The sequence below is a fragment of the Thamnophis sirtalis genome, unplaced genomic scaffold (assembly GCF_051295495.1).
Source record: "Thamnophis sirtalis isolate CommonGarterSnake01/CBP01778 unplaced genomic scaffold, rThaSir2_p1.2 scaffold_5, whole genome shotgun sequence".
NCBI classification, from domain to species: domain Eukaryota; kingdom Metazoa; phylum Chordata; class Lepidosauria; order Squamata; family Natricidae; genus Thamnophis; species Thamnophis sirtalis.
This window is the reverse complement of record NW_028261385.1, coordinates 99860094-99877929: the sequence shown is the minus strand read 5'-3', so window position 1 is coordinate 99877929 and position 17836 is coordinate 99860094. Positions and strand designations below refer to the sequence as shown.

Sequence of the window (17836 nt, the reverse complement as noted above, 5' to 3'; positions counted from 1 at the left end):
ATGTCTGCAGGCTATTTTATTTAGTTTCTTTAAAAAAAATACTGGGAAGCATTTTGTCTTTTGTTTATATCTTTTACTTAGAATTTTAAAACTCAAAACATAATCAAGACACTGTATATTCATTATGAATACTATTGTGTGTAATGGCTGAAACCTCATCAATGCCACTTTCTTAATGTGTTGGATTACGGGTCCCATCACTTCCACCCAACACCATCTCCCTATTATTTTCAGTCAGCAGTAACACAGCTTACTGAAAGGCATTCCCTGCAGTGGGGAAAGATAATACAGCCCCAGTCCATCAAAGCAATCTTAAGAACTCCCATCTCTTTGGCTCTTGGCTGGCTTTATGTCTGGGAAGAAAGATTCTCTCTAATCTGATTGAGAAGTTATTAACTTGTCAGGGTCTTCTTAGTCCAGGGGTGGACCACCTTTTTATAGCTAAAGCTGTGCTTTCAATATTATTTGTGTTTCATTTGGTCGCTGAAACCTTTGGGAAGAATTATATTGATATGACAACATCCCATGGGGACAGCAGTAGAATTGTAGTCCCTTCTGCTCTTTAAAAAATTTTTTGGGAGTTGGAAAGATTAAGTAAAATAGGATAATATAGACTGTAACAGATGATTGTAGCCTAAACACAGGGGGAATCTGCAGTCTATGGAACTTGGGTTGTCCACTCTATTCTATATATTTAAAAATCAAGGAACTTTCAAAACCTCTTTCTCCCAGCTTACCATGGTGATGTAATGATGATGTTCATCCATTCTCCCTCCCCTCTTTTCCTCTTCTTTTTTCTTCTTCTTAAACTTTTAAAAATTGAGCAGGCTTACTGTGAACAGTAACTCCTACAAACAGGAAAATAATAACTTTATCTTCACCATATCTTGAGGTGGTACACAGAAATCAAATGGACAGTATCATTGCTAAAAGCAGTTGAAGGAATTCAATTATAGCACCAAGGATAAGGGCAGGAGCTAATTGTGGTACAGCTCATGTGCAAATTTAATTTGGAAGCTAAAGAAGAAGGAAGAAGGAAGGAAGCAGGAAGAAGGAGAGGAGGGTGAAGGAGGATGAGGAGAAAAAGGAGGAAGAGGAGGAGAAGGCCAAGTCATTCCCACAATATTCCCACCATTTTCAAGGAAAACATCAGGAATTGTTTTGAAGTCCTGAACCAAAGAATATGATAAACTGTGGAATAAACGGATAGAAGTTGTTAATGATGAATATGAAAAAAGACTGTCAAAGATGAAGAAACAAAACTGGATGACAGAATGAGCTGTGGAAAGAAGAAGAAATGAGCAAGAAGAAAAGAGAAGCCAAAGTCAAGGAAGACAAAAATTTAAGGAACTTCATAAAGAATTTCAGAGAACCTTCATAAGAGACAAGAAGCAGCATTACAATAACTTCTGTAAAGATATGGGAAATGGAAGCACACATGGAGAAACAAGGAAAGTATTCCATGTCTGAATGCAGAAGGGGGTTCCAATTTCAATGTGTAATATTAAACAATGTCATTTGTTCTACATAGAGTGGTCTTCTCATTGCTCAGCTTCCAGGAGGCCAAATTGTTCTTCTTACTTACAAGGAAGAGTATGTGCTACACCTGAGATTTTGTGACAAGGAAGTGGAGTAGAATATCATCTGAAGTGTGTCAATTTGCTGCTGTTATGCTAAGCAAGAAAGGATTTGAAAAGTTGCTAAGCAAGAAAGGATTTGAAAAACCTGGGTAACACCTCTATCATTAGGGCACATTTTTGGTCATTACTGTATAGTGTAGAGGCTGCTTGTAGATGAATTATGATTTTTTAAAAATTTAATTTAATACTTTGGGAGGAATATTAGATTTTGGAGGCCTGAGTACTTTGCATCTTTTTAGATAAAAGCTGAAATTATTTTTAGGGCTGATGGAATTGTCAAACTGCATTTCTCACACCTCTATTTAAGTCAATTTATTTTCACGTTCATTTGTCATTTTGTTTTTTTTAAAGTCTGCCTGAAAATTTTTAATGAATCTTGCATCCATATATGTGAGTTGTATATGCTGAAATATTTTTCAAAGCATATTTATCAAATTTCATGCACATTTAGACTAGTTTCTGCAATATAAAGTTTTGTGTACATTTTTCCTTTTTATCTGATATTTGTGTGTAGCATTTTTCTCTTCTTCTGAACTTTCACCTGGAAAGTCATTTCATTGTTTTTGCTTGAAGCCATTTGTGACAACCATGACCTGGATAACTGAGACTCTCCATAGACATCTGCCATATGTAGATGACACTACAATAGGTGGAAACATAGCTAAAAACAAGTGCTTCACTTCAATTTAAATCTAGTGACTTTCAATGTTCACATATAAGTAGTCTATGCTTGAAAAATCAAGTACAGAAAGTTCCCAACTTAAAGATTAGTGACCATTTAAAGTTACAAAAGTAGTTCTGACTGGTCGTCACACTTATGGCTGTTACAGCAGCCCCATGGTCATGTTATCAAAAATTGAGCACTTGGCAACTGGTATGCATTTGTGACAGTGGGAATGCTCTGGGATCACATGATTGCCTTTTGTAACTTTCCCAGCCTTCCAACAAGCAAAGTCAATCAGGGAAGCCAGATTTACTTAACAACTGCATGGTTCACTTAACAAATGCAGCAATTTGCTTAATAACTTTGGCAAAAAGTCCTTCCCCTGTCCTTACCACTTACTACAGAGGGATAATTGACAGCATCCTGTCTTATTGCATTACAGTCTGGTCTGGAAGCATTACTGCTTCGCACAGGAAGGTGATGCAGAGTGGTGAGGATGGCAGGGAAGATTATTGGCAGTTCCAATATTGGCAGGTCTATCCAGGACATAGCATATAAGTGATGCTTGATCAGGGCCTGCAGGATAGTTTGGGACTTTGTGGGCTTTGTGGTATCTGAACATCCAAATTCAGTCATAGTTTTGTTCCAACAGTATCAACCTTGTGAACCTTCCGGTTCACAACATTTCCGGTATCAATCTTCCTCTTTCCAATATGTACTCAAGATGGACAGCACTTAACATTTATATGTATGAGTGTGTGTATAGTACACACACACACACACACGCACACACACACACGTTGTGTATGTATCCCCTTCATGGATTACTGCCTTGTTGTGTCCTTTTTATGGATGTTGTGGTCATCAAAACAATCCAAAAATTGGGAGTCGGGTATGTGTGTAGGGTGGGGTGGAAATGCAATCAGCCCCAGGGAAAAGAGGAAAGTGGAAGAGTAGGAATATAATAAATTTGAGTCAAGGAAACAGGAAAAACAAGAATCCTGTGTTGCTATAAAAGCAAATGAATTTATTATAGTGGAAAGTTTTGTGGGTCATAATTTAGGTCATCGGTGAAACACTGCAATATGCTAAGAGGGAAACTATTTATTAGTCTTTAAGATACCACAACGTTCTTCCTTTTTTAAAAAAAATGCCATACAAATCCACATTTGTCCATTATTTTTTCTTTCTGGAGCAAAAAAAAAATAAAAAATGGAAATCTCTTCTGAAGGTGACCGGCTACCAAGCCACACAATGCTTACCTGGAAGTAACAAGAACAAGGAAAGGCTACAATCGGGTTTTGCAGGCTCCCACACCCACAGCCTTTTCCACACGTGCGAGTCTGAGTTTTCCACTCTTTTTTTTTGACCTTGAATCCAGCTGGAGGCGCAGCACTCGCTTCTCTCTCTCTCTCTCTCTCTCTCTCTCTCTCTCTCTCTCTCTCTCTCTCCCTCCCTCCCTCCCTCCCTCCCTCCCTCCCCCTCTCTCCCTCCCCCCTCTCTCTCCCTTCTAGCAACGACTCTCTCCCGTGCCGTCTCCACGGGCTTCAAGGGCCTTTTGTAATTGGACTGCTTCCTGGTCATTCTGACTACAGCTCCCTCCCCATCTCCTCCCGCACCTCGCTACAGCCTCTTCGGGTCGCTTCCTTTCCCGTCATGCAAGAACAGAGGTACCTCGGGAGCCTTTGGGAGGCTGCATCAGCTGACCGGGTCTGCAGCAGAGTCAGAATGACAACCCGATTGCAGCATTTTGATGGGGGGCGGGAGAAGGTCTGCGGCGAGGAGAGTTCCACCGAAAGATGGAAAAACTCCCCCCCCCCCCAAACTCAGAAGCATCCTCCGTTTTCACAACCGGCTTTTCCCCATCCCGGTTGGGAGAGGGGGGTGTCTTTCTTTTTTGTTTCTCCCGCCCACTTCTTTCCCCGAGCTTTGACACTTTGTTTTTGACACGCCTTTCGCGAAGGACTGCGTCTCGACACCTCAACTAACAGCCATACTGTACGGTTAACCTTCAGACGCCCCTTTGGGGAAGGAACGTGGGGATGGGAGGGGCGAGACGAGGCAAAGCACGCTGCAAAATCGATACACCATCAGCAACAGCTCAAAGTGGGATCCTTCCGTAATGCACCAGAAAGCCCGCTCTAACCGGCTTCCAGGCTTTCTATAGTCGTCTCCAGTTTTTTTCCTCTCCCTTTCTTTCGTACCCCAGCTTTCCTTCCCGTCCCAGATGTTTAGACGCTTGAGAATATAACGCAGAGTAATCACGCGTGGCTTCCGAGAGGCTTTGCACAAAAACTGCTGAGTTGGCTCCCATTGCCCTCCCCCACAAACCCAATTCTAGTCCCGCAAGCTATTCAAGAAAACAGCAGATGTGTTCCGCTCAGTAAATGGTCTACTCTCGCTTTCCAATCCTGTCTTGTTAAAACAATAGTTATTTTAAAAAAATTAAAAAAGATTTCAGGTTATAGGCTACATTAGTTTCCCCCCCCCCACTTCCTCAACCGATCCCCCTTATCCCCCAACTGTAGGTATGAGACCGGCAGACTCCTGCGGCAAGATGAGTTGCTATAAGCTTTTGCAACCCCTTACCGTGGGGTTGTGGAGTGGCGCAAGTGTGTGTGTGTGTGTGTGTGTGTGTGTGTGTGTGTGTGTGTTTGTGTGTGTGTTGGGGTGGGTGGGAGCGGCGGCGAATGCTAGGCAAGAAATGCCTATCCAGCAGCCTCGGTAGAGCGGGAGGAGGAAGAAGAGGAGGCGGAGGAGGAGGAAGGAGCCGCCGTTGTGTGTAAGGAGGGAATAGTGTCAGTGGGATGGTCCGGAAATCCCGTGATAAAAAGAGGGAGTAGTGAAAGTAAAGGCACTGTGGGCTCGTCCGTTCCCCGCTACTGGCTCACCGTCGCGCCCGAACCCTATTGGAAGGAGAGAACTTCTTACGTCCGCTCCTACATCCTTCAAACAGAGGCTTTCGCTTCTGAGGCACACATGGAATTGGCTACAGAGGGTGCTTGATCTGCTGAGAAAAGAAGAAGAGCAGTTTTTTTTTTTTGCTTTCGCTGCGACTTAAAGGGAACGCAGAACTGCGGAGCGCAGCCACCGAGAAAGGTACCCCCTCCACATACCCCAAACCCCCTCTTTGAAAAGGACGACGCTGTCCAAGGTGCTGATGCTTTCGTATTCCGTAGCGTATCTTAAGTAGTACTGTAGGCTGGCACCGCCCGGACGCGAGGAAGTGTCCTTGGTGCTGAACAGTCTCTTTCCTCTCTTTTCCTTCAAATACCTTGCTTGTTCAGAGCCCCACAGAGTCGTAATTTCCCTGTCTTGCTGTATAGTGGTGATGGTGGTGGTTTGCATGACTTTATGATTGCATAAATTGATAGTTGGCTGTGCAGAAGAATTGGGAAAGTATTGTGAGGGCTCTATGGGACAGTGTTGTGGTGTATGTAGTACACATTGAAAGCCTCTCTAAAGTGGAGCTGCAGGCATTGGCAAACTGGGTTTCCCATGCACACTTTCTGATGATACGTTACTATTTAAATGCTTCTTGTAAAAATAGAAGCAAAAAGAAACCTTTTACCCCAATTATTGTTTGCAATGGTGAGGTATGTAGTGTCACTATACCTCGTTGGAAATTGAAACATGTACCTCTTTGGTGCAGGAACTGATCCACCCCACCACTAATGTTAACCATTCTTCAGTTACAGAAGTTTTCAGCTAGAAAATGGTTAATTGGTGCAGCACTGTATTTCCTCCTTATAAATTCTCACAAAGTCCTATTTCCTTTCTTCTTTAGAAAAATGCAGCTAATTAGGTCTTTGCAATGGCATTCTTTTTAAGTTTGATTTAAACATTTCTTTTTTGTTTTGAAATAATTTGTAGCATGTTTTATTTTCTCTGCAGAATCACGGGAGAAGGAATGTTATTGGCTAAATGCCTTATTCTTTTTTAATAGTGTTATCTACTTTTGGAGTTTTTGTGCATGAACATTCATAATCATGCTGATTTGCAAGATCACTGCTTCAACTTTATGGCTGCAATCTGAAATTCTGTGCCACGATGAATATAATCAAATCCATTGTGCTAGTCCAAAGAAAACTTCTGAACGATGTGTGTGTGTCTGTGTGTGTATTTGTGATAGTGCTGTCAGTTTCAAATAAAGGCATATTTTAAAATGTATTTGGTGCTTAACTTAATTTGACTAGCATGATTGTTCTAGCGAGAGATGCAGATGAGGCTGGCCATTAGAAGCTACCAGCAGAGAAGGATGCTGCTGAGTATTCCAAGAGCATAAGTACTTCAACCTTCAAATGCCCCCCAGCACTACCTCTGTTTTGAACAGCTATTAGTTCCCCACTTCTGGGCATTTTTTTCAAGCAACCCCTAAGGATTACTGAAGTTTAACTTTGTGTCAGATAGGAAAGGACTAAATCCTATGATTTTTACATTGAACTTTAGAGCTCCTTATAATGGCGCAATCTAAAAAAGGGGGGAAAAAACAACTCTGGAAAATCCAATTAAATAATCATTTTGGAAAATAGACTAAAACCGAGAAAATGGCTATGGTCATCTGTCATTTTTTTTTTGAAAATTAAATTAAATTTGATTTTTTTTTACAAAATTCAGAGCAAATAGTAATCTATTCAGGCTAAATTTGGATTTCAACCTAAATTCAGATTTTACTCCCTATAAATTCAGGCTATCCCATGATAACTTAGCAGCACAACATTATATACCCTTTATCAGCCTTCCTAAAGTGCATTTCATAGATTATATTATACTTTCTAGCTATTCGAAGCACAACTTTAGGGTGAGAGATGCTGTGTGCATTTTCTGTATGCATGTACACCAAACGTTTTCAACCTAGCAGATTTCTTAAAAGACAAGTAGCTCCACTGCAGAAGGAACTAAGAGAAGAGAGCGATAGCCCACCCTAATGCTTTTTTCTTCTCTTGCTTTGTGAATTCAGCTGCAGGCTGAACCTCAGGAATTTGTCTCCACCTGACTTGCATGTGAGAACTGCTCTGGTGGGAAGGAATCTAAAGCCATCATCATGGAATTTGTAATGAAACAAGCTTTAGGAGGTAAGAACTAAATTGTGCTATTGAGTAATTGCTTAATAGGTAGAAGGAATTGTAAACTGTCAACATGGAATGTATGACAAAAGCCCAGTTGATGTGGTGGGTGCTGTTGCGCATGACCTGAATTCATGACTTTTCCTCTGCAGTGAAGTTTTCATTGCGAACAACGCAGATTTCCTATTGACAACTTTGGTGAATAGAACCTTGGTCTGCATCACTGAGCTATTAAATGGAATATACAAATAATTTACATTCCCTCTTTTACATTCCCCTGTCCCAATAAGTTGTGTACACCTTAGCCATCCCATAGATCGTTTGTTTTAGATGAAGCATTATTACATTATTGAATATTCAATACAGTAGGGGGCAGAAGTGAGAACTGTCTCAAGTCTATGGTGGTTTCTGAATGATCTGTCCTGAATGCAGAAATATATATATTTTCTACTATGGGTTCACCAGTGATTCCTCCTAATGAATCAAATAACTGTCCAATTTATTGTAGGAGAGGAAACATTGGCAGGATAAGATTGAACACGTTTAAGTAAGTTAAACTGTCATTGCTTTCATGGGATATCAGCAAACCTAATTTTACAAAGAATTAAAAGGTCTCTGGCTTTGACTCATGTTTTTAGCTCATTTAACCAGCTCAAAATTTCTCCAGGTTCTTAAGAAAAATTCATATCAATCAAACTACTTTCAAATTCTTTTCTAGCTGTAATATAATATACAGTATCACCAAGAATTTTGATAACTGGAATATAGGGACATGGAACATTGCAATAAGAAATCCAGTGCAGCTTGTTCATAAGCGTAGTTTTTGTGAACTGTTTTGGCCGCTGTCTAATTTTTTAATGGTTGTCCTATTACATCTGGGCCATGGGGGAAAAAAAGAATGTTTCCAGAATAAGAAAGTGCAGTTGAGAAAACTGCTGGATGACATTGCTATTCTGAACATCTTTATGGTAGACTCATTTGCCTTCACCTCATCCAGCACATTATAGAGCATATCATAAAATGCTTCTCCATTGATCGGCATTTCCAAATCCTATTAAGCCTTGAGTTGAAGATGCAGACTGTTATTCAGATAGTTTGCAAGTCATGTTGGCTTTGATTTTTGTTCCACCTCAAGATTTATCCCGTTAGAGGTAGGATTGTTGTTTATGTTATGTTGTGTGGATGCAATTTGCAACATAAACACATTAAGAAGCTATTTACTTGATCAGCCTCATTTCTATTCAATTTAATTATGCCTTACATATCAGGAAAATAAGCATTTTTCTTATTTGCAAATGAATTAAATGAAGAGTGAACTCCTCAAAAGAAAAGAAAAGAATATTTATTTTCCATTTTGTTTGACTGCAGTTCTCTCTCTGGTTAGGTGCAGAAATCTCATTTCATTTGAATTCCTTTTAAAGGACTTGATTCTTGGAAGTACATAACATGATTCAGCTTTTTTATGGGTAGAGCTGCATCCATAGGAAAGGACTAACAAAAGACCCAGGAGGCTCTTTTCCCTGCATGGCTCCCCTTCAGCATAAATACATTGAATTTGGTCATTGCAGAGATAAGCAGGCATACCAGAAATCACTTTCCTGTTTGGTGGCTTGGCCTGAAAATTAGCAAGGAAGTAAGGCAGTGGATTCCATTAAACCCTATTCTTTTTTCTGAAAAATGCCCATAATGCCCATAAATTCTTTTCACTTGGTTGATGTGTGAATATAGCAATTGCATCACTGAACATGGCAATATTTCATATTTTATGCTGACGTTATTTTCACTGCTGAAATTTCAAGTGTGCCTATTGAGAAGACTGCTTAAATTAAAAAAAAACATGGGTTGAACCTCCAAATAAAAATGTTTCTGATGAGGATTTTTACACTCCTAATTGTAGATCTATTATTTTAGACCATGAATGGAGCCTCCTGCTCCATAGAATCCCAAATATAGGAATTTTGACAGATGACTCTCCATTTTTGAACACATGCAGTGAAAGAGAGTCTACCCCTTCTTAGGCAACTCTTGCTCTTACATGACGGTTTGTGTCTTCCTGGAATGAGAAATCATTAATTGTGGTTATGCAATCTGAAAGGATAAAGATGAGTCCAGGTTCTTATATGCATCAAATGAAACAAACAAAATGTTGAAAAGTTATGATATTTGTGTAATTGCTTACCAAACACAGCTTAATTATATTAAAGTATCCAAAATATCTTTACGATCCCTGAGGCACATCACAATTTTTGAGCACTCATAATGTTTGGAAATTTGAAAACTTTGACATGCCCTATCAACAACATTTGAAACTTGAAGAACATAAACACACATTCAATGGGAAAGAAAGGAAAACTACATTGAAAATTACACAACACAAGTAGAAGTGGCAGCCTGAAAGAGAATAGGATAATACTGGAATAGTAGAGATGAGAATCTTATGCCTCCAGGTGTATCACTTAACTACATCTTCTAGTATTTCTAATTAATATTGGTTGGGATTTCTGGGAACTATAATTCAATTTCCCCTGAAGCAGCACAGATCTTTTGCACTTTCTTAAGGAAACTTGATAAAGTATTCTGCTTGAAAAGAAGCCTGTTCCAGAAACTGAATTTATTTTTTAAAAAATCAGTATAATAATTCTGTCAGAATTTTGCACGTTCAATAGTATCTGTGGTGGATTTTTTTTTTGGAGGGGGGACTGATAAGAAGGGATGAGGATGACAAAAACAATGTAAGAGGACTGCTCCTTTTATATGCATTGTACTCATATACAAAAGGGGTGGAGCATTTTAAAAAAAATACAGAGTTTAAAAACCAAAGTATTTTTTCATCATTGTGACAAAAGCAGCAAATCTCTGAAGATATTAATAGCATGTACTTCTTAATATGTTGCCTCTTGATTTTATTGTATGGTATCTAGAAATTTATAGACATTGGTGCTGAAAATTGCTTTTAAAATGATTCATTATTTCTTTTTTCATAGCATTTTCTTCTCTGCACTTTTCTGCAACAATTAGGAGGGTTTTTTTTAGTTCTTTTTGTCTTCTTGTGAATTTCTTCTGAGTCTAATAACCTTGCTTGGATTTCACTAGGAACATCGGATCGTAAGAGAGATGTCATTTATATATTGGATTGAGTTAATTAGTTACAGTATACCTGGAATAACCCCACTGAGTTCAATAAAACATGAAATAAATATGTTCTAATCATGACTGAATCCAAATGACCTTATCCTGAAGCCAATGACATAATTTATGGGTCTACATCTGACAGTCTATGGAATATACTAGCATACAATATATATGTGATTTATCTATATCTGGTTGATATTGGTGTTAGATTTCCCATATTATTCCAGTCAATTATTTTTTTAAAATATGAAACATCTACATTTATTTTATGAAATTTTCCTAAAGATTAAAAATTTGTATACAGCCCCCCCCCCCCCGGTGTGCATTTTAAGCAATGCATGCATCTATCATAAATGCTTTTCTACCAAAAATAATTCTCAATACTTATCTCCTTTTTACTACATCTTTTTAAATAATTTATTTGGGTGATAATGTTTTGAGTAGAAAGTGACCACTGTTGCAAGGTCTACTCTCAGTTGTCTCTGTGTCACAATACCATCTATTTTGGCAGGACATGCCTTATAAATTGATTTTTCAATCCTTAATATAAAGGAATGGGTTGAGGAGAGGTTGAAGATAGGGAGAGAGAGGCAGTAGATATCAAGTTTCTCTCATCTTACCTCAAATCAAATTGCCACTTTAAATATAGAAATGTGAACTACTTCAAAGTCATGCTGTTTGTAGACATGCACAACCAATTATTAGCAATATACACATGAACTATATTTAATTTTGTTAATTTTGAGTATGAAAACTCATTGGGAATCAACATGAAAACTGCTCACTGTATCAATTTAAAATCATCTATTGGGAAACCAGTAATGTTTTGACTAAGGTTATACATGCATTATTTAAAATTATGCATCGTAATGTCCTTAGATTTCATTTTTCCTAGATTGTCCCTTTTCAAAAATATCTGTTATATTATATTAAAGTAAGGAAATAGAAGTTGTTATAACAGTTTCCTGTTTTCTAATTTGGTGCCTTAACCTTTACACCAAACTGGCTATCAGAAAATGCTTCTAAATATGCTTTCTACAAATTTAGCCTGCAAATATTTTGCAATTGGTGGAATAAATCAGGGAATCAATATAAAGGACAGAGAGGCTATGTTCACCACACAGGCTGGAAATGCTTTCTGAATAAAAGTGCATTTTCTCTCTTTGGATCAGGCTTGAGGTTATAATAACAGGGTTGGCTTCCATTGATTTGTTTGGCAATTTTAAATAAGCTAATTTCAAAGGAGTTGGACTTGGTCACTGCACAAACAGATTAATACAAAACAAAGCAAATTAAATCTACCGAGTCCTTTGATGTGCATTTCAGAATGTGATTTTTGCCATTACCTAGAAACAATGACAAGCCTGCTTATGGGCTTGACTTTATTCAGAATTGCCAGACAGTTAGAATTCCAGAATTTATTTGCAGCAATATTGATCCTGGAACAATGTCATCCAGGTATCTGCTATTTAAATTTAGAGCAATGCAAGCTGGAGGAGGAGGATATTTTAGTCAAGAAAGATTTTAAAGTGGACTGAGAAGGAATGATGAAAATTAGAGAAAATATAGAGGGCCAGTTCAAGCATTTTTGTATCTGAAGTGAGCCATTCAACTGCTATTTCTCTCTTATTACACAAAAATATAATTCTGATATAAATTAAATGATAGGCAATCAGGCACTCTGATGGCACTGTAAGGGCAGAGTTGGGAATAAATTGTGTTGCATTTGGTGGAACTTATTTGTGAATAGATATTTATATTATACTGTAGCAATAGCAATAGCAGTTAGACTTATATACTGCTTCATAGGGCTTTCAGCCCTCTCTAAGCAGTTTACAGAGTCAGCATATTGCCCCCAACAACAATCTGGGTCCTCATTTTACCCACCTCGGAAGGATGGAAGGCTGAGTCAACCCTGAGCCGGTGAGATTTGAACAGCCGAACTGCAGAACTGCAGTCAGCTGAAGTAGCCTGCAGTGCTGCATTTAACCACTGCGCCACCTCTGAATGGCCCCTAATTTATGGATTATGGAATTATATTGTAGTTTTCTCTCTAAACCATAAGATGGCAAAGTAAGAGGTAGAGGTTTGATATGGTCCACGCAACCATATAGAACCCTGTTGTCTTGACAGGTTTGAAACACCAGTTTGCTTAGAGATCTATCTTCACCCATAAGAGAAATTTGCTGATAAGACATTCTTTACATCAGCCGATTAAAAAACAACATAAAGCACAGGGGCTTTTCAGGGGTTTATATTTATGGAGAATTAATGGAACAAACCTTTTGTCAAAGAAGGTTATGAGTTTTCCCCCTAACTCTGTTTTCTTTTATAGACCAATTTTATTTCACTTCTGATTGAAAAAGAGAAGCTTAAGTTTTAATATTTCGCTTAGATTTTAATGGCTGGACTTTAATCCATTTTGCACATCTGTCTTTCATTAACTATTTTGTGACACTGTTTTTAAATGGTTCGTGATGTTTATTGTAAGTCAGATGAAAACAGGTTTGTATAAATAGATAACATTTTGGCTTTTTTTAGCACATAACATTCAGTGTTTTGACCCCCCCGTCTCCTTCATGAATGTTCATTGTTTGAGCATATTCATTGTGAGCAAATACAATTCTTGAAATCCCTGCTAGATGGCAGGATAAGCCACTTAGGAAGCTTGGAGTATCTGAACTCCTAATCAAATCAGGCAGAGAAATAGATGCTGCTTTCTTGAAAAGGTTTCTTCTTAAAGCACTTGTTACTAAGATTCTTCACTCAGGGCAGACACACCAAGTATAAATTGAATAGGGAGGTCAAAATTATTGTAATGTGATGAGCTTCTTGTTCTATAATTCATTTCTTTGAGTAGATCATCTTTCTAACGGTATGAGGGGAGTTGGATTGTTTCTAGGATCAATAGTTGATATGATTGCATAGGTATTGAGTAGCCCCTATACACGACTTCTTTAAAATTTACTTTTTCTTTACATTTTATTCCCTTTATGTAATACTTTATTATATTGTAGAAAGGTGACTCAAAAATTCACATATAATTCTTTTTTTAAAAAAAATTAAAGGGTGTATAGACACCATGAGTGTTAATTAATGCAGTCACTGGAATTAAGCTTGAAGAAATGAAAACTTCATATAAGTTGACTGTTCATTGTGAGCCAAAGCCAGATGCTTCAAGAAGCAATTTCACCCTTATCTAATTCTTTCTTAATTTATTTAAATAGGCTTTCTTTCTTCATTGTGCAACTGCATTTTTTTAAAAAAAAGAACAATTCTTTATTGTTTTAATTTAAAAGCAATGTGCTACCTTTGAACACAAATCTGGCTGGAGAGAAAGGAAATGCAAATGAAGCAGAAATACCTGCTTGTTGAAGTTGATTAGTTCTGAAATTTTTCTAGTTCATTTGCATTTCCTTACTCTCCAGCCAGATTTGTGTTTAAAGGTAGCGCTCTGCTTTTAAATTAAAATAATAATGAAAAAAATAGGGTCACACAATGAAGAAGGAAAGACAATTAAATGAAGTAAGAAAGAAATAGCCAAAACTATCTCTATTTTGTTTATATTCTTAAACAGATATGCTAAAGTAATAAATGTAATATGTGAATACAGAATTGGAATGATTGCAGTGACGTGCATCAAATGGATATGAACATTGTTATGTTTTTTTGCAGCTTTTTTACCTGCTCCAATTTCTCTTTCAATCCAGACCTATTACTTGCCTTCTTGAATAAACTGCCACTTTGATAGAAATTTTGGCTACTTGCATGGTTAATAAAGGCAGAGCTGCTATGATGTATGCTACATCAGCCTTGTCAGCTAAAATTGCTATTCTGATAATTTTATTTACTTTAAGACCGGGTTGCCAAACTTGATTTCATTGACGGATGCATCAGGGTTGTATTTGACCTCAGGGGGGGGGCATGGCCAGGATGGGCATGGCCAGCATGATGTCACATGTTGGGGGGCACCTGTGGGGGCACGAGCGCTCTGCCAGCAAAAATGGATTCCCAAGTTTCGTTTTCTGCTGTGATGGCCTCTTGCAACCTTCTGCCAGCAAAAATGGAGCTCGGAAGGGTTGCAGAGGCACCGTGGGCCAGTCCTTTGCTGTGTCCATGGTGACCCTAGGGGCCAGATTTAAGCACCCTGTGGGCCGGATCCAGCCCCTGGGCCTTGAGTTTGACACCCCTGCTTTAACAGTCATGATGGCGGTGTGGTTAGAATGCAGTATTGCAGGCTAACACTGTCCACAGCCTCGAGTTTGATCCTGATCACATCAAGGTTGACTTCCATCCTTCCATGGTAGGTAAAATGGGGAATCAGGCTGTTGAGGGTGACAATATACTAACTATGTACACAGCTTAGAGAGGACTGCAAAGCACTATGAAGTGGTATATAAGTGCTATTGCTATTTAATTTTCTGAGTGTCAGTCCTTGTGCTGCCAGTTCATAGCTCATCTAAACTGCAAGGGACATTCAGAAACACATGTATTTGGAAACATAATCTAATAAGAGGTCCTTAAAAGTCCATCTTGAGTCACCTTGTAGGGGAGATGGGAGGCATAAATGTAATAAAACAGCCCTGTGAATACAGAAATTTAAGTGGCTGGGAGGAGGGACATAACGGATTGAACTAGGAATAGTTATGTATCCTCTTAGTGTCAGGCAGAAAGATTAGTTCCACAAATGAACATCCAATTAAACTGATTTTTTTTGCTATGCATGTCTATGCACAGTAATATTGTCAACTAATAGCACTTGCTAGGAATTAGTTAAAGGGTAAGCAGAATTCAAGAGGAATTGGACATAGCTTGCTTGTGGCTATGTAGGAATTCTAGGCTGATACTTCCTTTAACTCTGCCCCCAGTTCCTACCAATCCTCCCCTTACATTTAGTGAACATGGCTGTCTCCCTGAAGAAGATAATTTGACAGAGATATATGCACACATTCACATTTTGTAGATTCAATTTGTAGAACAAACAAATGCCTTTTCTATCTAGAACTCAACTGTACACACACCACCCATATGATCCCATCTGTAAAATTATGCTGCTTCAATGAAACAGGCTTACTTTGCAGAAAAGGAAGTCTTGACTGAATTAATTGCAAGGGATTTGCTATGATGTTCTACACCCAATGATATATTGAATGTAAGCAAATGACTGGACTCAGGTGGTCTCCATTCAATTTCAGCAGTGAATTTCATTTTTGTTTCTTTGAGCAGAAACCTGTATCCTCTCCATTATAGGACTGGACTGGGAAAATGGAAAATGTAATTGTCTAAAAATAGTTAGCATTATAATTGACTTAAAGAGATAAAGAAAATTAGAGCCCCATGCATGTATAGATGAATTGAGGAAAGCATTATTAAAGCTAAAATTATTGAGTGTCTTTGACAAATTTTCATGAAAAGAAAAGACTGTGGTCTCCTATCCCACTATTTTGGGGGAATATCAATGAATGTATCGACCAAATTTGCCTTATTTTCTAAACTTTCAAAGTGTCTTCTTGGCATGGCTCTTCCTAAAATAATCTGAGCAACATTAGAAATTGTGTCACAAGTAGGGAATTCTGTTTTGGATTGATATCTAATTAAAAGAACAGAAAACAGAGGTTGGAATAAATACACACATTGACAAATAAAAACAGCAGGAGCCCTGAAGGATTGATATGGGAAGAAACACTTTTAATATATTCTGAAATCAGTAATTGAAAAGGGCAGGTTACTTTTAATATGGAAATGCACTTCTGCAAAGTTATATATGTACAGGAAGAAAAACAAATACACTTGATAATTTGTAGAGATTGTCTTGCCCATATTTCTGATCAAAATCCAGCTCTGTATGTGTTTTTTTCCCCCCTGATGATTGCATTTCCTCCTAAAATGTGACTTTTTGTATATATTCACTAGTGAGTTTAAACAATTAGGCATATGATCCTGCACTGCCCCTGTATGGAAAAATTTGGAGAATCTGCAAAATTCAAATTAAAAAGAAAGGAATACAGAAACTGGAAGAAGAATATGTTACATTATGTATTTTCAGGGTGACCTTAGTATGAATAAATAGACAGATTTTCAGCTAATATGGTGACTCTTTAATAGCATATCTTCATGCCACCTAAAGGGAATAATTATTCTTAAATCAACTGAGATATATTTGCCCTGGCTAATTGTTCTATGGTGGTTTCTTTTAAATGCATGTGTGCCAACCTTTCTGCTCTTTGACTGTAACTGCAACTAAAGTAGACATTTTATTCAGCAGATTGAAAATTGATTTTCTTTTAAGTGAAGGAGTCTGGCATCAGAATCCAGAAAGCTAAGTAGAAAATCTGAATGAGATCAGATTACTTTAAAATGCTGAAAAAAGGGAGGGAAATAAGCAAACAAACATGTAAACATTTCCCGCAAGGAATTCCAACAGAGCTGAGCTTGGGCAAGAGCTGAGCTCAGCTGATCATTCCCATCAAGCTTGTTGACAATATAAATTTAGATAAATTCATTGCTGCTGCAGGACAAATATAATTAATATATTAACTTTGGATAATGCAACTCTAGATTCCCAGGATGCTGAGATCACCTGCAACATATTGATTATCTCAGTTTGCTAAACTCTGCAGCTATGCAAAATTGACTGATTGTTAGATCCTTTGGTTGATGAGATGGAATTCTTATAGTTTATGACTATTCGAATTCTGTAACTTCCAACTCTAGTCTGCATGAATCAGTCTTTTGAACAGAACTAGGAGCATTTCTGGCAGACAGTTCTCCATGCTTTAGGTCAGTAAATCCAAAGTAATGTTTTTAACAGTTTACCTTGCACTGAAGAACTGTCACTTCTCATCACTGTCACCTTTCCCCCTTGAATAGGCATCAATCTCACAACTATGAGTCTACCTTTCTTTGTCTTCAATGGCAAGGTTGTTTGTACCCTCCCACTATATTGTCTTTAGCTATTACTGTTTCCATGTTCACTCCAAGCCCCTTGTTTAATTCCTCATTCTTCCAGTTTTCTTACACATCTGTTAACAGTAAACCACAAGCAACATGCAGTCACACCCTTCCAGTCCCCTTCTCCAGATTTATACACAAATATATAAGAAATAAAAATAGAAGTATGGCTTCAAAATCATGGGAAGTCTTAATTCCACCCTTATCTTGAGTCTGGCAACTATGCTTCAAGAAGTTATTGCAGAGAAATTGTTTCTAAATGAGAAAGGGGAAGAGAGAAGAAAGGATCCTTTTCATAGATGATCCCCCAAGTCATGTAAAAGATAATATTCAAGGGATTATATATTGAAAGCAAAGAACCATGTCTGATGTCATCATGAATT

At 37.9% G+C, this 17836-nt stretch overlaps 1 protein-coding gene across 1 annotated transcript in view; it reads left to right on the top strand.

Annotated features, from left to right (window-relative positions):
• The first annotated feature begins 5122 nt into the window (after window positions 1-5122).
• The window catches only part of CPLX1 (complexin 1), a 180615-nt gene continuing 167901 nt past the window's right edge, over window positions 5123-17836 (top strand). Inside the window, exons 1-2 of the mRNA XM_014059019.2 lie at window positions 5123-5403; window positions 7265-7379. Coding sequence (XP_013914494.1) covers window positions 7349-7379 — 31 coding nt within the window. The 5' untranslated portion in view covers window positions 5123-5403; window positions 7265-7348. The remainder of the gene's footprint in view (window positions 5404-7264; window positions 7380-17836) is intronic.